An 18651-nucleotide genomic window follows, 5' to 3' on the forward strand; every position below is an offset into this window, starting at 1 on the left:
TGTGTGTGTATATTTCTGTGCATATTATGTTTTTCATTCAAAGATATAACTAACGCTATTCCGTCTGGTCTAAAATGAAGTTTTACTATATATCTACCTATGTTTCAATATCCTCATTTTCAATCCTCCTAATTCTTCTAATTCTCTACACGGCAAAGCCGAAAGCTATCTCTCCAGAACACATGCCGAATACCAGCTCATCAGTTCATTAGTCACTGAAAAATCCCAAATATTCGAGGAAAAAGAATCATTGAAAAGGACCAATAACTCAACATTCTGTCCCCGTCTCTCTTCTCTCTTCTTTATATTATACATATACGCAGAATTACTTTCTTTTTACGTATACTGTATACTGTATACCGTGTGCATCCTCATCACCATTCTTTGATATTTCTCATAGAGCTAGTCGAACAGTGAATATCGCTTCTCCATTCTTGGTTGGTAATGGGGGTGCGGATGAGGATGAGGATGAGGATTTGTAGGATTGGAATTGGGGACTGGTAATGGAATGGGGTGGGATAAGTCATCTGCGTCGATATGAGCGAGTCTATTCGTCTGTCTTGATATAGATATAAGATTTTCTTCCCTTTTCTTTCGCAAATCCCAAATTTTTTATTTTTGGGGGTTGAGTCGAGAGGTGTGTAGTGGGACTTATAAGTTCTGACTTATAAACCATGATCGCTACACATCTTTCATCTTTTCTTCATGAAAAGGCGGAAGAGAAAAGGAGAGGAAAGAATGTATAAGGATGATCGAGATTCATCCTCAGAGCTTTTTATCTCCTAGGTGTTGATCTATCTTCAGGAAACTATACTAATATTTCGATATATAATGAAGATATTATTTGTATGAGAATACACAATACATTATACATTATACCATACCATACCACACCATGCAAATCCCTCTCTATCTCCTCACATATACTTCTTTTGCTATATTGAGGGTTTTTATCACATGTATACAGATATTTCCAGGGCCATCTAAAGATCTATCTAGGGCTACCTAGGGAGTGATAGTGATATAGATATTGATATTAAAATTAATATTGATATATCTACTCGAGTATATATACATATACCTACTGAGAGTTATTAGCAGGTGAGTAGATAAAGTGATTCGTATCAACTTTTAAGTAATGGCAGCAAGATCACTGAATCGAATCGGGTATAAGTATTAGTCTGAGTATAACCCGACAAGTTCAAAAAGGATCTACCATTAGATATCTATCTGTCTACTTCGCCTCATATTCCAAATAAGATCTTACAATGTATCTTCATACCTCCTGCTTCGAGTATCGGCTAAAAATCTAGGAAGAAGATGCAAAAAAGGAGTTATATTACAAAGTTGGGATAAAGAAACTACAAAGGGAAAGAATTCCGCGGAGTAACATAGCGACATTGATACTCATTGATAAAGACTCAATGCTAGAAGGGAGTCTTCCCTCGATTATAAATTGACACTGAGAAATTTGTGAAGCTATAGATTTATGTTGCTTATCTTGAAAAAACTTTGGTATTCATCTCTATGTATCTTCTCCCATTTTACTTTTGGTACGTAACACCTGACGGATACTGCATCTGAATACATTATGTCGTGAATGACTAAAGAGAACCCTCCCCAAAATCTCCAAAACGCCATGCATAATTCCATTATAGTAAGCTTGAAATAGAATTGTGCTTTGAATGTCAGGGGGTATTTTAACGACTGTTTGTTTTGCCGATACTCCGTTTTCCGGAGAACTAATTGCAATGTGTTAGCAAACTGTTTGATATTAGGGTTAAGAAGCCGTTTTGAGATACGGTAAAAAATGATATGTGAATAGAGCATTGATGGAAGTAACATACCAAATGCTTTGGTCTGACACCGGCGACATGCCTATCGGCTTCACCTTGTCTAGCCATGCGATTCATCTTTCTCTGGCCGAGTTTCTGAGCACGCTCAGCCTTTGTCCTGGACTCTTCATTTCCAGCAACACCATCATCTCTTCTATTGGCCTGGCTTCTTGCTCTACTCTTAGCACGCATCTTAGCTTCATAACCAGGATCATCAACATCCATAGCATCTTCAGTTTGTGCGCGGCTACGTGTTTGACTACGGCCTCTAGATTGGGAACGTGCACGGGCGACGATAGATGTGGTATCATGACCAAGAGAGTCTAGGTGGTCTTCCATCTCGGAAAGCTTCTTGCGAGTGGCAGAGCGAGGAATGAGAGCACGGTTCTTGAGGGATTTCTTCATCTTGGCTTCATTCTTGATGAGTTCACGCTTCTCGCGGATAAGGTTAGCCTTCATGCGGATCTCAGCATCTTCAGCATCCTCAAGATCGTCGTCAGAATCGTAATATCCTTCTGCCTCGAGCTTCTCTTCTTCTTCTTCCAAAGCGGCCAATTTGGCCTCGATATCTGGGTCCACGAAATCGTAAACGTTCTTTCCGTCGAAGATTTCGGGAATTTTGTCGTGCTTCCATTCGTCATTCTCGAGCATATATTTGTCCTTCAAGTCTACGTTGTAAACACCAGCTCCACCATTCTCTTCCTCAGTATCACGAGCAAGCCTGATGCGCTCTGGATCACTTTTGTCGTACTTCTTCTTGGCCAAGGCAGCCTCTGGAATAAAGGCCTCACGGACAACACCATCCATAGGTCTGGCAACGTGAATTCTTGCGAGGACATCACCCAATCTTCCACCAACAGCACCACTGCTGTTTGTACCAGCCTTGAGCTTTTGAGCAACACGATCAGCGATCAAACGCTCGCACGCAGCGTTCTTAACTTCTTGAACTCCCTCGGCAGTTGTACATGAAAGTTGCAATAACTCAACGTCACCAGGCTTGAGGAGTGCCTGGAGTTGAGCTTGAGTCTCAGGATCCAAATCTTCGGGGCGTGTAACATCAATCTTGTTAATGACGATAAAAACGAGTTTGTTGGCGAAGAGAGGTTTGATACTTTGGAAAAGTTGCATTTGTGCTTGAACGGTGTAACCGCACTGTTCAGACAAATCCATAAAGTAAAGAATGGCAGATCTTAAATGCGCAATGGCAGTGATAGATTGCATTTCAATGGTGTTCATCTCTTCCAAAGGATGATCCAATATACCGGGGGTGTCAATTGCTTGAAATCTTAGGTATTTGTAATCGAAATGTCCGACGAACAAACTTTTAGTCGTGAAAGCATATGGTTGAACATCCACATCGGCTCTGGTAACACTCTTCAAGAAACTGGACTTTCCAACGTTGGGATAACCGCAGATCAAAAGCGTTCTTGTGTTTGGGTCGATAGATGGAAGACGACCGAGATGCTGACGAACTTGATCGAGATACAAAAGAGGGTCTTTAAGCCTTCTGCAGATGGTGGCCATTCGTCCCAATGCAGCACGCTTAAGTTGTTTACATTGGAAGAGAGATTGACCATATTTGAGCAGTCGAACATAATCGCGAGAAACAATTTCAATGAGATGTTTGGCAGTTGACAATTGTCCTAGAGCGATACGGAAATGGTCGGCATCGTAGAGGGTGTTGAGGAGATCTTTGTGGAACGGATGAATATCTTGTAGTCGTGGAAACCCGTCCAAAATAAGTGAGAGCTTCTCGGAGAAAGTCTCAGCTGTGAACTTGACTTTTCTGGTATAGAAACCTAACATGAATTAGTTGAAAGAATCGTTGCGATGGAGGCAAATATATTCTATACCTCTAATTCTAGTAATGGCAAATCCAGAACGAATTTGTGTAGGCAATCGACGTTGTGTTCTGCTCAAGACAATGTCGAGAAACTCTTGGGAGGTTGGAACCGGTTGAATATCCTTCCATGTGGTCTTCATGATGGGCAAATGGTATCAATGAAGTGTAATGGAGGTGTTGATGGGGATATCGAGAACTCGGCTTGAAGTTCTTTCGATAAGAATTTGGATAATTTTTTTTTGCTTAGTGCCTCAGAAACTGATCACGCTAGTGTATCTTATCGCTAACCGGTATTTAGAGTGTATTGGAGTGGGTTTATCAGGTTCCAATCATATCAATAAATTCTTACTTGGAGAGTAATTTCACTTTAATCAGACAACAATGATCCGCAAAGACATGATGGAGAATATGCACAGCTCAACCTCCCTGTTGTGATTTTGCTTCCAAGCAATTTCAGTTGGTCCAAGTTGAATTATGTGGTAAAAGGAAGTACACGCCATTTTTCATGTGGTGTGTCTTGAAAGATCTTTGCGGCGTTGACCTATCCTGAGGTACTGTTTTGGAGAGAGGAAGTTCTAAAGGGTTAATTCTCAACATTCAATGTACATTCCTCTTGATATCTGGATTCCCATGTAACCAATATCTACCGTATATTAAACAATCAATTCCAATCCCAACGAAAGAATGAATCAATACTTATTATTGTATTCGTTTGGCTTATGTCAAATCTTCAATAAAAACCATAACTAACCGTAATTCCAGCTTATCCGTTTTTTCTCAGGGTCGCTCATTCCCCACCATAATATTTTAGGTGCATCCGATGAGGGGAGATGAAAAAAATTATTTCCCCTCCATGACATGCGAAGTAGACTTTGTTAACCTTATAGCACGAATTCCAAGGCACAAGAAATCCTCGAGTTCCACTCACACAAGCAACCTCGAACCTCGCACCTCACTTTTCTCACACTTCGATACACATATCCACCATGTCCACCCTTTCTCCATACAAAGCTGAATTCCTCAAAGCCGCAATCGATGGCGGGGTCCTCAAATTCGGCAGCTTCGAATTGAAATCGAAACGAATCTCCCCTTACTTTTTCAACGCCGGAGATTTCTACCGCGCAGATCTTCTCCGTGCTATTTCTACTGCTTATGCAAAGGCTATTATCGAGGCACAAGAAGCAAACATTCTGGACTTCGATATTGTGTTTGGACCTGCATACAAGGGCATTCCTCTTGCGACAGCTACCGTGGACAAATTGGCCGATCTCGACCCAAAATACAATACCATGTGTTACTCTTTCGACAGAAAGGAAGCAAAGGATCACGGAGAGGGAGGGAACATCGTAGGAGCTCCTTTGAAGGGAAAGAGAGTTTTGATTGTGGATGATGTTGTTACTGCTGGAACTGCAAAGAGGGAGGCTATTGACAAGATTCGCAAGGAGGGTGGCATTGTAGCTGGTATTTTGGTTGCATTGGACCGAATGGAAAAACTGCCTTCGCCAACTGGAGATGATAGCGCACCAATGCCAAGTGCGATTGGAGAGATCAGAAAGGAATATGGTATTCCAGTTTTGTCTATTTTGACATTAGATGATATCATTGGAGGTCTCAGCGGCATTGCGTCAGAGGAAAATGTCAAAAATATGGAAGAATACAGGGCTAAGTACAAGGCCAGCGATTAATAGATCCGAGACCCTGTTCATAAACCAAGATACCCGTACGAGTAAATATACCACCACTTCACTAATGTTTGAAACTCCTATGTGATCCCCTCTCCAAATGACAATGAACCGTGTTTGAACCAAAACTGTAAAGGGTATCTCTCTCTAACCATAAGCTGTTCGTGCCTCGGGCGTCTTAAGATCATAAATCTGGTCATATATCAGTGTCTGTTCAAGCTGATCAGATATGCAACTTACCATATCATACCAGCCGCCGCCACCAAATTGAGCATCACTCTTACCCTTCTCTAAAAAGCCAAGCATCTTGTAGAAATTTACTTTATGCTTGAATAAATGTCAGTAAAGATAATACATGTGTGAAAACCATGCATGTCTTGAGTCAGAGCAAACTTACATCATGTGCGATAAGAGCCAATCTATCAGCAATTCCAGCACCATTCATTTGTTGCATGTACGCAGCCATGAGAACTTTTCCCAAGCCGCGTCCTTGGAATGCCGGTAGAATTGCAACCGAATGAAGTACAATGGTGCGCCCGCCTTCTTGATGGCCAATATTTGTACGAGGAGGTTTAGTGCCCTCCCAACCTTCAGGAACTCCCATGGATGCATCCGAAGCTGTCGTGTCATGTGTCTTGGCTGCAATAACATGACCGATGAGAACACTAATCGCTCCATTCCTTCGACTGGTTTCAACAGGACGACCTGTGGCAAGAGTCTCGATTTTGGAATCGGAGCCGGGGATCATGGTGCAGAAGATGCCCAAGCATAGCTCACCACATCTGGTAAGTCTATACCTTAGCTTGTCGAAGGTCAGCCACGTCAAATTCTCTAGACCAGAATGTGATTAGGATATAGATGACCAACCTTTTCTCTAGATGCTCTTTCGTTTGGATCTTCGAAAGCGACATTCTCGAGAGTCAAAACAGACTCCAAATCGGAGGCAGTCAGAGGACGAGTATACGGGTGAAGATCCCGATGAGAATTGGAATACATATGGAAGTTTTTGATTCGTTGATTTTCAGGTATGATTACAAAACCTCGTTGGGAATCTTGCTGGTCGTCGAATTGTCGTGGTGTTACTGGATTGGGACTCTCTGATAAAATGGGTGATTGAGGTGTTCCTTCACGTTGTTCGTTTTCCGACATAATTTCAACTTTCGAGATTATTAGGTTGGGACCCGAGAAATGCTACTAGGTAGGTACCGTATCCAGGCAATTGTAGCCTTATAATGGGGAGAGATTGGGAATTAGTTCTAGATTTGACCGATTACCTAAGTCCACGGGTAGAAATATTGGTTCTATTCGATCTATTCGTTCCAACCACGAATATTGATAAGATTTGGAGATTGGATCCGCATCAGCAATCCATTCAATGTAGGTATCAAACGACTGCGAGATTGAATTCTCGAAATGAATTTTGATGGAAGCGAAGTCGAGTTGGAAAACAGCAGATAAAATTGAATCGGTGAAGAGTTGAAACCCGCGCCACAAAACTAAAAAAGAAGGCAACAGAGAACAAACGACGTTTGATTCGATCATGTGCTAACAAGGCTGCTTTGTAGCAGTATTATACCTAGGTAGGTAGGTAGGTAGGTAGGTAGGTAGGTAGGTAGGTAGATATGTAGCTCATCGTCATTGTTGGTTATTGTGTACAACCTCGATTGAGACGTGGTATTTAAATGCTGCTCTTGTTCCAGGGAGTCCAATATCTACCTAGTACTTTTAACAATGAAATAGAGCAAGTGAGAAAGAGACATCTATACACAATCATACACTCACGTTGAGCTGTCTACGAGATATGAAAGCACATTTCGATTATGGAGTAGCTCCTTCCTACCTTCCTACCCACCTGGGCAAGTGTGCCATTATCATTCACTAGGTAGATCGTCCTATATCGATCTATATAATTCCCATGGAAATCCACACTTGAAAAGGTAACGGTTCATCGCTTCATCGCTTCAATGGTTGAATAAGCTATAAACATGTGGTTAGGTGACATGCGATTACTAGGCTAACGAGTAGGCTCTTATTGAGGTACATTTCTTCTATCGCACAGCATCTGCTTGTGTGTACAAGAAGAGACCCCGAAAATTCTATATTTATATTTATACCTATATACCTATATATCTATTTCTTTATCAGATGAAGCATTGGCGAAAAATTCCCCGTTTATAATTATATATGTCTTTGTTGTCGCATCATCATCATCGGGTTAATGGATACCTTCAAGATTCTAGTCCAGAGTACCGGTATTCCAGATACCTCAATCACCTGCGGAAGAACATTCGTCACCAAATGACGCGGATCTCTCATTTTATCCTCTTTAATCGGCTTATACCCACCCATGGGTTTCATCGTCGGGTGCGGGTATGGCTGCATTCGCATGGTGACCAAAGTACTTTGACTTTCAGCTACCACTTTAGGTACCTGATACCTAGTCAATAGATGATTTCATCTATTTTGAGTATTATGGGTCGTCGGTACCATTGTTGATCGACATCAAACCGGTATCTTACCTTTCTCTAAGAAATACCTGGATAGAATCATCACTCTTTGCTCTTTGACATGCACTGCCACGGAAAATGAGTACGAATCAGTCACCAAGCCTTCCTGCTGCCGAAGACTTTGTCATCGCATTCATTGGCATCCATGCATCGAGATACACCGAACAAGAGAAGAAATACGTGCAGTGAAAGCACAGTCAGTACACTCAAAAGCAGAGTAAAAGAGGCAAACAAATGTGATAGATGCTAGAACTTTCTGCGGTACAAAGTTTGCCATGTACTGTGTCTGTAGTTCTACTCTCTCGGTTACTTCACAGATAGATATTCGCTACAAACAAAATTTCCCCATTTCTAATTTACTAGCTTCATCCGCTTCTATTTCAGGCGATACTGGAGTGGTATGTAATATAAGTGTCAGCCTTCTCTCGTCATACATGGATACCTACTTACCCCCAAGCTCTGACCGAAATAGTTAATAACCCCTCTACCATCGCCATTACAATTTCAACCCCAAAGTATCAATCTTTTCCATAAATTTCACTACTGCTCTTGAGAACCCAGATTTTTTAATATTTACAATAACCTTTACTTTCTAATATCTTCTAATATTGAAAAGTACAATACTCATTACTGCCACAGAAGTTCGACCTGTGACATAATCTTCAAAATGTTCGTTCAAGGTCCCAAAAGAAGAGCTTATTTTGTGAGCTGAAGCTGATAATTTCAAACCTAGGCGCATCACTTTAACCATTACTGCTCCTACAGATGACGATGCAGATCTCATATCTCTCGAAATACCTCAAGACACTACGGTGGGCACTTTGAAGGAATCCGTCCAAGCCGAATCTCGCATCCCCAAGAGAGATCAACACCTATACCACAATGGGCAACTACTACACGATGACAATAAGACCATGGAGCAATTACAGATTGGTGATGGAGAGATGCTTGCTTTACATGTTAGGGAATACAGAGATCCTCCTGCTGCCACCGCACAACGAACTTCACAACCTGCTCGCGCATCTCAAGGAAGAGGAGGCCAACAACAGCCAGACCCAGAGACAATTAGATTGCAATTGATAGGCAATGCGGAAATGAGACGAGAGGTCGCTCGTCAAAATCCTGAATTAGCGGCTGCTGCTGATAGCCCAGAGCGATTTGCAGCAGTACTGAACCAAATGCGAAGCCGGGAAGCAAGTGAGGAGGCTAGACGGAGACAGCAGATTGCGGATCTGAATGCCGATCCTTTTGATGTTGATGCGCAAATGAGGATTGCAGAGATGATCCGTGAGCAACGAGTGCAGGAGAATTTGCAAAATGCTATTGAGCATAATCCCGAAGGTAGACATGAGGTACCCCATTCTATCTGCGTCAAGCTTCTAATTTGATCAATCAATAGTATTCGGTCGTGTTCATATGTTATACATCGACGTCGAGGTCAACGGACATAAAGTCAAAGCATTCGTCGATTCCGGTGCCCAAGCTACCATCATGTCTCCCAAGTGTGCTGAAGATTGTGGTATAATGCGACTGGTCGACAAACGTTTCGCAGGTATCGCACGTGGAGTTGGTACCGCCGCTATTCTTGGCCGAGTCCACTCCGCGCAGATTAAGATCGGAAGTATGTTTCTTCCTTGCAGCTTCACAGTGATGGAAGGCAAAGATGTCGATTTACTTTTGGGCTTGGACATGTTAAAGAGACATCAAGCTTGTATAGATTTGTCCAAGGATAAACTCATCATTCAGGGCGTCGAGGTTAGCTTTTTGGGAGAGGCAGATATTCCTAAGAATATGGAGGATGAGAGGGCAGAGGAACCACAACTTGAGGGACCAGGAGGAACAACCATTGGAGCAAAATCTGGAGCAGTTTCAGGGCCCTCGACAGGACAACAAGCATCCCAGAGCGCATCATCAGCACCAGCTGCTTCTGCTCCATTGGCCTCACCACAGCAGCAACAGCCGTCGTTTCCAGCAGAAAGTATAGATCAACTTGTAGCATTAGGATTCTCACGCGATGAAGCTGTTAATGCCTTGGCGGCTTGTGGGGGAGATGTTCAGTATGCGGCTGGTCTTCTGTTCCAAGGATAGGATGGGGTTGGGCTGGATTGGATGCGCTAGGTTATGATATAGTACAGAGTGCGCTCAAAGAATAATATGTTCAAAGGTCGGGCATGGCGTCACATAGCAAAAAGGAAAGAATGAGAGGCAGAAAGGAGCAAAGTCAGAGGACACAGGACTTGATCTTCTTGATGATGTGGTCTGATGATTAAATCTTAAATAGCACAACTGGCGTTAGCATAGCAGATGTGTGGTTTGATGCATATGATTGTTTCTTTATCGTATATCTGCTCGTTTGTGATTTGAATGTCTGCTCCTTTATTTGAGATTATGAAATGGGTGAATCTGGTCCCTGAGATAGTGCTAAGCATATGCTCATCAGTTTCATTGTAATTACAGTACGCTTCCCCCTCAAACTCATATCAACGTTCCCCCTATCTCAACTTATAAACACAAGGTTTGAGAACTGCCGCCTCGCTGGAAACAGGTACCTCCTCGGGCTCATCCAAAAACTTCGCCTTAGGCTTCTTCTTCCACGTCTCTCCTTCTGGCATACCCTTTGGCACTGGTACACACTTGCCCTTGATCGGCGTTGCCCCTTTAACAAAATGCATCTTGACAAACATCTTATTACTCAAATCTACCGATTTCTCGGTTTGCAAAACAAATCCTCGCTTCTTGAGGACCTCGACGAAAGCCGAAACGTCGGTTTCCTGCTTGTTGTCTTCATTGCCATCAACGTGTACCATGAGATCTGCCTCGTTTTCCTCATCATCGGCGGCTTTAATGGCTTTTTTGTTGATAGGTTGGTTCTTTTTGCGGTGGCCGACGCTGTGCTCGACGACTTTCTTGTTGTTTCCTCCTACGCGACCGAAGCGGGATTTGATTTCGGCGATCCAGAGTTCGCCTTTCCAGCGGAGAACGCGGAAGGCTTCTTCGATGAAATCGATCCAATTTGTTCCCATGAGCGCCAGACAGAAGATTGCAATATCGATACTTCCGTCTTCGAGAGGGAGATTCGCGATATCCGCGCGAGTGACGAGGGGACTGGGACTTTGGAGATCGAAACTGTGGATTTTGAGGCTGAGTTTCTTGAGATCTTTTTGGAGACCGGTAGAGAGAGCTGCGTCGCCGCATCCCAGATCAGCAATGCGACATGTACCGTCGGTTCTTGGTAATGGAGTGAGATCGGTCTTTTCTTGGGCGGGTTGCCCTCGCATATCTCGTCTGAGTTTACCGCGCTGGCGAATCTGGAGAGAGTATCCGTCGACGGGGTTTTCGGGCCAGACTTCTACTTGGCGGCGGAAACCTTCGTGGTACTCGGTGAACATTTCTGGATTTTGTTGAAAGGTAGCGAGGGATTCGGCGGATGGAGTGGTATATAAAGATTGATTGAGGTGACGGAAGCGGGCAGAGATGAGCTTTTGACGCATCGATGCTTGGAGTGGTGTTAATTTCGTAGCGGGCTTAGGAGGTTGAGGAGCTTTGGAGGTATCGTCTTTCGTCGATTGGTCATTGTCTGACGGTTTTGAGTCCATGTCTTTCTTGTCCTTCTTATTCTTCTTTTGTTTCTTTTCTTTTTTGGATTCCGAACCTTCTGTCGATTCATTGGACGCTTTTGCTGGTTTACTTTCATCCTCACCTGTGCTGGCTTCCTTGGCTACCTTCTCTTTTTTCTCTTTCGTTTCTCCATCCTTTTCGGCATTCTTTACTTTCTTCGCTTTTGGTTTTCCTTCAATGACCGATTCCCAAAGTTCCGACAAGTTCGCTGCGTTCACATCTGGATTCTTTGCGCGTTTGCGTTTCTTGCTTGATTTCGTCTCGGCAGGCGCTCCTTCTTCATCAGCCTTTGAAGCTGCAGCAACAGGCTCCGCTTTTTGAGTTTTTAACAGACTCGAAGAGACTGACCATCCTGGAACTGCGAACATTGCGATAAAATGACAATGCTTGCTTGATGTTGTGAGGATTGATAGTTGTGAGGTTGGAAAATAAGATAAATCCTAGACAAATAATTTTTTTCTCCTGCGATAAACTCGATAACGACGATAAATTTTGACCCCACATTTATGCTCTAGCTAGCGCATTCTTCTCTGGGGAGCTTATTAACCGAACCGAAGGATCATCGATTGGCCGAATCTCGATAAGCTATTATCTACTCTGTACCTACCTGTATAGGTATCTAGTAGGTACTTCTTTGTGGAGAATTTTGGTAAAGAATTGAACAAGGTTTGACTCGTTAGTTATTTTGGGTTTATTCGACCTCGATTATTTGCTTCTTTGGTCCAATAGTTTACGTGGACAGCGAGTGCTTGCTTTGCAGGTTGAGCCGATTCTCTTGTCTTAAGATGCGGTAATATCCGCTTGGTATGATACCCTTGTTTGGTGATATTTGCTTCTCTCGGGGACCTATGGGACTGGGTGATATTTTAGGTTATGATGGCGAATACATCTTAATCTGGAACCCTCCTTGTGTACAGTACTACTTTATGTAGAATGATCGCTGTAGGTCATAACGGGGTGATGAAACGGTCAGCTCCAGGTAGGAGACGGCCGAACCAATTTTCTCTGGGTCGGTAGAACAGGGGTTAGGTTCAGTAGTGTGGCATTGGGAAACATGGATACAAACCAAAAGATATGGGAATCACCAGCCTGTCATTCTTACAGTCGACCGAGAAAGCCATGAGAGGCTCCAAAATTTGATATTATTTCTTGCTTGTTATACAAGGGATTGTAACCGGATGTTCAAAGCCATAAAGCCTTCGGCGTCGTTTACAACCAAGGTCTAGATCGCTAGCTTCTCCGATGACCGAACCTTAGTTACATGCTTCTCCGTCGGAAATATGATCCTAGACAAGGATATCTAATTTGGCGCGGTAATAATATGGTAGATTTGGCAGGTTGATATAGAGCGGAGAGTCCAAGATTCCATCTCCGATGAAAAGTATCTCAGTACTGCGGAGTATGGAATGTCGCTGGCCACCTCTAACACGAGGGCAAGAATATAGTGAGTGTATGAATTACTAATTTTTATTTTATTTTATTGTGCTCTATTACGAGTAGAAAATACTACATGTCCACGCATAGGCAATCTTGTATAAGAGAAATCCAATAGACAGAGGGCAGCATTCCGCACCAACCCCTGACTAACACCTCATTCTCCTTTCTCACATCCGAATCTAAAAGATCAAGGTGGGTAGTGTTGCCAGTCTATTCGGGTGCCTAAGTTTGATGTCAAAGCCATTTTTCAATACCAGAAGCCCAACTTCATGGGATTTTCATAAGCTCAAGCCAATCGCTTCTTATCCCACGCAGCCTTGTAAATGAAAGACATTTTGAGTTTAGGGGGGATCTTCTCATCCGGCAAGCCACCAAAATTAGAACTGGCTACTCGAGTAGAGGTTCATACAGTAATCTCGAAAATATATCCACTTCAACATAAAGCCCGCTCTGTAGTGGTACGTTGAATTCCTACTTCCTTCTTACCTCCTAATTTGTCCATTTTTCCAGTTTGGATGAAGCTCGGTTCAACCAGAGGAAAGGTCCACCAAAAAAACAACAGCCGTGTTGCAGGGAACCGCGGACCAAAGTGAAGTGTGAATTTTGAGAAAAAGAGACTGGATGCTTCTTTTCCTTCAAACCTCTCTTTACTTTTGACGCCTTTTCTTCTACATCCATATTTGATCATCAACTTTGCTATCGCCATTACCATTACCATTACAATCATCGTCGCCATCGTTCCTGTCGTTGTTACCGCGCGCTCGTTGTCGCCATTGAATGATATCATTTAGATAATCGATAACATCTACCTTACCTAGCTGAGCAACCACATTTTACCTTGGAAGTTGAAATTCATCTCATTCAGCCCTTATCGATTTTGGGTTAATCCCACCTTTACGCACCCAAATACTGGTATCACAGCAGACGTCAACTGCATACACTATCAAACGTCAACGCATAACTAGCTATACTTCATTGGTCATGTCACATTTGAACTGAAGCTGCAAGTTACAATGATTCACATCCCTTAGGATACACAAATTGGTTATTATTGTTGATAATCCCTCGTGGTGGCAGTATCGCCATTGTCTCAATTTCATCGACCTGTTTGATCATTGTAGTATATATTATGGTCTCCCGAATTCACGGGTGAGCCTACTGAAAATTGACGTTTCCCGAGGTTACACGAGTACTACCATGATGGAATCATGAGGCCCGAGTATTGAATCGTCTACTTAAAGAGGGGAGATATAACTACGCTTGGTCCAATACCCACGGTCATTTCCAATATGAATCCAGAGAAATCGCAGGATCTTGAAAACGAGGAGGAAGAGGAAGAAGAAAGTCCCGCAGGTGTAAAACAATCTGGTGCCAAGGCTCAGGGTAGGAAGCGCACGAAAACGGGATGCTTAAGTGAGTCTAAGCCGCACCAAAGCTAGGTTTATTTTTTCAAAGGACTGACACTTCTATCCTGCTCTTAGCATGTAGAAAACGACGGATCAAGTGTGGTGAAGAAAAGCCAACATGTCAAAACTGTTCCAAATCCAAAAGGCACTGTGAGGGCTATATCCAGCGAGTTGTGTTCAAGGATCCTTTGAGTGCAACTCGGGGACCATTTGCCAATTCTTCCCAGACAACCTTCTCATCGGGATCTGGTCGGCCGAACCAGCGTCGTGTTGAGGCCCCAAAACCTTCTACTCTTACGCAAGTACAATTACCAAATCTTGCACCAAAACCAGGTGACTCGGGCACATACAATAGCCCTCCATCTAGACCCCCCAATGAGAAAAATCAAGGATTCGAACAAGGCATACACGTTTTTTCCGGTCGCGCGACTCAAGACTTAGTAGTCCAAAGGAACACTCCTCAAGAAACCCCGGAGGCAAAATCAGCCCAACGAGATACTGTGGATCGTTCATACCTACCAACTCCCGAACACAGATCCCCTCCAGGTTCTGGGCCTACTCACTATGATTTCAATGCTCTCTTTGAGCGACAATCACCGCTTGGAAATTTCCCCGTTATGCAGTCCAGTCACTCTCCATGGATTGTGAACCAGAATAATACACCCCATGCCTACCCTCAAAAACATACACAAAATACAAATCCACAATTTTCACTTCTCTCGCCACCTATGGTGACCACTCAGAGTAATCAAAGCTGGCACCAACCGGCCTTTTCTCACCCACCTAATTTGATTTCAAGTATGTCACATACCCCACTCACAAACCAAGCGACGCCGAATATAGAAACAGCATATACACCTCCCTTTGACATGACACAGCAGGTCAGTCATACATCGGATAGAACCTTTTCACATCACATGGTCTCAAGAGATACAGCCGATAATACCATCGACAAGAAGGACTATGCCACGGTTGACCAGGGAGATGAACGCACATTTGACGATGATGAAATGAGCCTGGATAATGATCAAGGAGCTGATGACTACGAAAATGATACTTTCAATGCTCAGAACATGGACTATGGCATTGGGCAAGTAATTGCCCTCCAAGCTCGACAGAATGCACAAGATCAAAGTCTTCGCTCCTTTACCTCGCTGCTCGATCGATCTAATATGCTATTGGCTTACCATCCCTCACTACGGTCATCTCCACTCAATGACAGTATGACGGCCAGAATATTTTGCCATTTTATCAATGTGACTGGACCGAGTATTTCAATGTTTGAGCGGAATCCGGCCAATCCTTCTTTGATATTCCGGGGGACGCCTGTGCCATCTTCTCAACAACATATCTGGACTTATACGTTTCCTATGCTTGCCTTGAAAAATGAAGCGCTTCTCCACGCAATACTCGCTTGCGCCAGCTTACACATTGCGAAATTGCAAAATACCCACATAACCGCATCTTTAAAGCACTACGCGATTGCTTTACGAAGGATTGCAAAGAGCGTATGCGTGCCCGGACGCCGAGAACATCCTGCTACTTTGGCTGCAACCATGTTGCTTGCGTTCTATGAGTGCTGGTGTGCTGATCATCAAAAATGGAGTAACCATCTGCTTGGGGGAAGGACCCTTGTGAGAGACATTGACTTCACTGGTATGACTCGTCATCTGAAGGACTTGCGGGCACAGCTGCGCCAAGAAGACCGTGCTCGCTATCGTCAGGAACAGATACATATGGGTAAAACATTTATTGAAGAAAAACGTAAATTCGCAGCCTCATTAGAAGATGTGGACGAAAATATTGTTGGAGTATTGATGGGCCGAAAACTTCGTTATGATGACTTTGGACGCATAATTGATGAAGTTTGGGAGAATACCGAAAACAGAATTTATAGCCCTAAGGATATTGAAACTTATGAAATGCAACGCGATCTTGTGTGGTGGTACTTCAAACAAGACGTTTACCAAAGTATATTAGGTGGAGGAAGGCTCTTCACTGAGTATGACCGATGGAGTCTTTGCCCTCCGCGTGCACCACTCGGTCGATTAGACGCAGTTTACGGCACTTTTGATCATCTCATTCTGTTGATGGGACGACTTGCAGATTTCGCTGCCAAAGACTTGAAGAGGAAAACGTTGGCCATGAAAGCTGCCAACAACCCTATGAGTAATCAAATGCCAAATTTTGCAGGCATGGTACCAAATATTAAGGAGCCAACTCTTCCTATGGGATTTTCACCAACGCATACTTCATCTCCTCAAAGCTCCGAGGGCGGAGATGTGGATCTTGAGGCTCAAAGGCTTGAGGCAGAGGAAGAGTGGCAGGATATCCGCAATGCATTCAGTGTACTTGAAGATCATTTTGGTGAAGACTTTCAACCTTTAGGCGACGAATTCTCGACCCCAACTCAAACTCCTTTTGGCCCAGCTTTGCAATACCGAACTTATGGTATTGCTGGCATATGGATGAATTATTACATGGGTCTTATCGCTTGTCACCGATCTCATCCCTCTATGCCGCCAGCAGCAATGGTAGCCGCAGGTATGGCGGCTCGTAAAACGGCGTTCTTTGCCAACGAGCTCGGTCGTATCGCTGCTGGCGTTGCACCGGATTTAAGCATGACACCCCAAGTCAATCCGGGAGTTGGGGCAGCACTTATGGAAAGCACAATCTGTCTTTTTTTGGCGGGCGTTCAAGTAAGTCTGTAATATATGAATACTGTAATCTTGTACTGATCATTTTGTAGTTCCAAAATCCGGACCAGCGGACGTGGGTGATATGCCGGCTTAACGATGTGGCTCGTTTGACGGGTTGGGAAACATCACTCGCTAGTATGTAACTTCTTCATTGTCTATGAATTTAATGTTTCTCTCTTTACTAATCTCTTTTAAGTTGCTTCCGGCTGCGAAACATCTTGGGTCAAGGCTGGAGAAATGGGAAGAGGTCCACCGTACACAAGGACGAGAGACGAGCGAGTAAGTCTACAAGTGGTGAATGTTACACGCAATGGGGAAAGAGTTGCAATGCAACAGCAGCAGGCAACTGATCAGGGATTCGTGATTAGTACTCATCAGAGAATTCATTATGCGATTGGTATTTTGGGCGTCCAAGATGATCTGAATAATCTTGACTTGAAATAATGATCAATCAGATCAAATGATGTTCACCATTTACAAAATTCGAAAGTTGAGACACAACTGAACGAAACGTCGCCTGAACGATAGATGTTTGCAAGCAAAGCTATCAATAAGACATGAATCCGAACTCGTCTAGAGTCACGTTAGAACAACACTAACGCCTGGTGTAACGACACAGTCAACAATGATATTGACTGTTATCACAAAAAATGATTGGGTAGCTCGTGTTCGAGCCTTGGGTATCCAATGTCTTTTAATCAGGCCATGAGTTCCAGATTGAAAGCTAGATTATGAATTGGGTTTGATCGAGTATTGGATTATGCCTTTTATTAGATGGGATTGTGTATGATACGGATCTTTGAATGAGATAAGCTCGTATAAGCCAAAGAGTTCCAGAAGGCATATTCATTCATAAACACAGATAACAATGCTGTAAGGATATCACGCAACACTGCGATTATATCCGGACCAATGTTTAAAAAATGATGGACGGAGGATTCAAGTGGTCAGATAGTGAATATTAAACCACTACATTTTTCTCTCATAAGACTCTATTCCTGGTCGAGTATTTTCAAGGAGAATCATGAGGCCCAATATGCTTCGAATTTAAGATGTTCTTGCTATCATCCAAATTCGAATTTGACAATGAAGTGGTCCTTGATGCTTCAAAAGATTTGTCGGGACCTCAAAATTCTGAAGTACATTTTGTCGCTTACATTGAACTTCGACAAGCACATGCTCTCTCACGTTGAGACGCCCCGGAAAGAACAATGTCTCACATTTCTAATTATTTATTTGGATTTTGAAGTCTCATAACTTTTTCATCGTTTAAATGTAGTGTCGAGGGGAAAATTTCATAGTTTGATTTCTGTAGCTTCGTGTAGTAACCTACAAGGAGTTCGAAGATCTAAGACGCATTCGTTGACAAAAATCAAGTTCGGAAATTATATCTCATACTAAAAAGCTGTACAGAAAGAAGGACTTCTTGAATAGTGTATTCTATCTCTTCTGATAGCCCAAGGGAAGGAAAGAAGATTCCTACGTCCTGAGATCTGGTAGGGTAAGTGCAAGAGACGAAATCATGTTTTTCAGTTTCCAAACTTAGAAGTGGATAATCAAATCGGCATCAGTTCTTATCGACTCATTACTCAATAGTATATCTCAACACTGAAGTAATGGCAGT

At 43.1% G+C, this 18651-nt stretch overlaps 6 protein-coding genes across 6 annotated transcripts; 3 read left to right on the forward strand and 3 right to left on the reverse strand.

The window, feature by feature from the left end:
- Nucleotides 1–1478: 1478 nt before the first annotated feature.
- EAF01_007577 (uncharacterized protein) lies at nt 1479–3879 on the reverse strand. The gene is made up of 3 exons (XM_038915833.1): nt 3689–3879; nt 1848–3634; nt 1479–1742 (listed from the first exon to the last, which is right to left on the reverse strand). The coding sequence occupies exons 1-3, from the start codon at nt 3816–3818 to the stop codon at nt 1701–1703; spliced, it is 1959 nt and encodes a 652-aa protein (XP_038768304.1). The 5' UTR covers nt 3819–3879; the 3' UTR covers nt 1479–1700.
- Nucleotides 3880–4664: 785 nt separating this feature from the next.
- EAF01_007578 (uncharacterized protein) lies at nt 4665–5363 on the forward strand (the record flags this gene model as incomplete). Its single annotated transcript, XM_038915834.1, has 1 exon — nt 4665–5363. The coding sequence occupies one exon, from the start codon at nt 4665–4667 to the stop codon at nt 5361–5363; it is 699 nt and encodes a 232-aa protein (XP_038768305.1).
- Nucleotides 5364–5507: 144 nt separating this feature from the next.
- Nucleotides 5508–6509, reverse strand: EAF01_007579 (uncharacterized protein; the record flags this gene model as incomplete). Its single annotated transcript, XM_038915835.1, has 4 exons — nt 5508–5552; nt 5601–5687; nt 5758–6162; nt 6228–6509. The coding sequence occupies 4 exons, from the start codon at nt 6507–6509 to the stop codon at nt 5508–5510; spliced, it is 819 nt and encodes a 272-aa protein (XP_038768306.1).
- Nucleotides 6510–8142: 1633 nt separating this feature from the next.
- On the forward strand, nt 8143–9955 carry EAF01_007580 (uncharacterized protein; the record flags this gene model as incomplete). Its single annotated transcript, XM_038915836.1, has 4 exons — nt 8143–8265; nt 8484–8536; nt 8601–9208; nt 9267–9955. 4 exons carry the CDS (start codon nt 8143–8145, stop codon nt 9953–9955), a joined length of 1473 nt encoding a protein of 490 aa, XP_038768307.1.
- Nucleotides 9956–10359: 404 nt separating this feature from the next.
- EAF01_007581 (uncharacterized protein) lies at nt 10360–11853 on the reverse strand (the record flags this gene model as incomplete). The annotated part of the gene is made up of 1 exon (XM_038915837.1): nt 10360–11853. The coding sequence occupies one exon, from the start codon at nt 11851–11853 to the stop codon at nt 10360–10362; it is 1494 nt and encodes a 497-aa protein (XP_038768308.1).
- Nucleotides 11854–13355: 1502 nt separating this feature from the next.
- On the forward strand, nt 13356–17471 carry EAF01_007582 (uncharacterized protein; the record flags this gene model as incomplete). The annotated part of the gene is made up of 4 exons (XM_038915838.1): nt 13356–14335; nt 14404–17027; nt 17078–17162; nt 17224–17471. Exons 1-4 carry the CDS (start codon nt 14212–14214, stop codon nt 17469–17471), a joined length of 3081 nt encoding a protein of 1026 aa, XP_038768309.1. The 5' UTR covers nt 13356–14211.
- Between the last annotated feature and the right edge of the window lie 1180 nt (nt 17472–18651).

The sequence above is a fragment of the Botrytis porri genome (assembly GCF_014898465.1).
Source record: "Botrytis porri strain MUCL 3234 chromosome Unknown BPOR_010, whole genome shotgun sequence".
NCBI classification, from domain to species: domain Eukaryota; kingdom Fungi; phylum Ascomycota; class Leotiomycetes; order Helotiales; family Sclerotiniaceae; genus Botrytis; species Botrytis porri.

What these genes read in the sequence shown, in the direction of transcription:
- EAF01_007577 (XM_038915833.1), bottom strand. Translation starts at nt 3,818, where the DNA reads ATGAAGACCACATGGAAGGATATTCAACCGGTTCCAACCTCCCAAGAG. An exon ending in TGCCATTACTAGAATTAGAG is followed by an intron (nt 3,635 to 3,688) that starts GTATAGAATATA and finishes AATTCATGTTAG; the next exon opens with GTTTCTATACCAGAAAAGTC. An exon ending in GTGTCAGACCAAAGCATTTG is followed by an intron (nt 1,743 to 1,847) that starts GTATGTTACTTC and finishes CATTGCAATTAG; the next exon opens with TTCTCCGGAAAACGGAGTAT.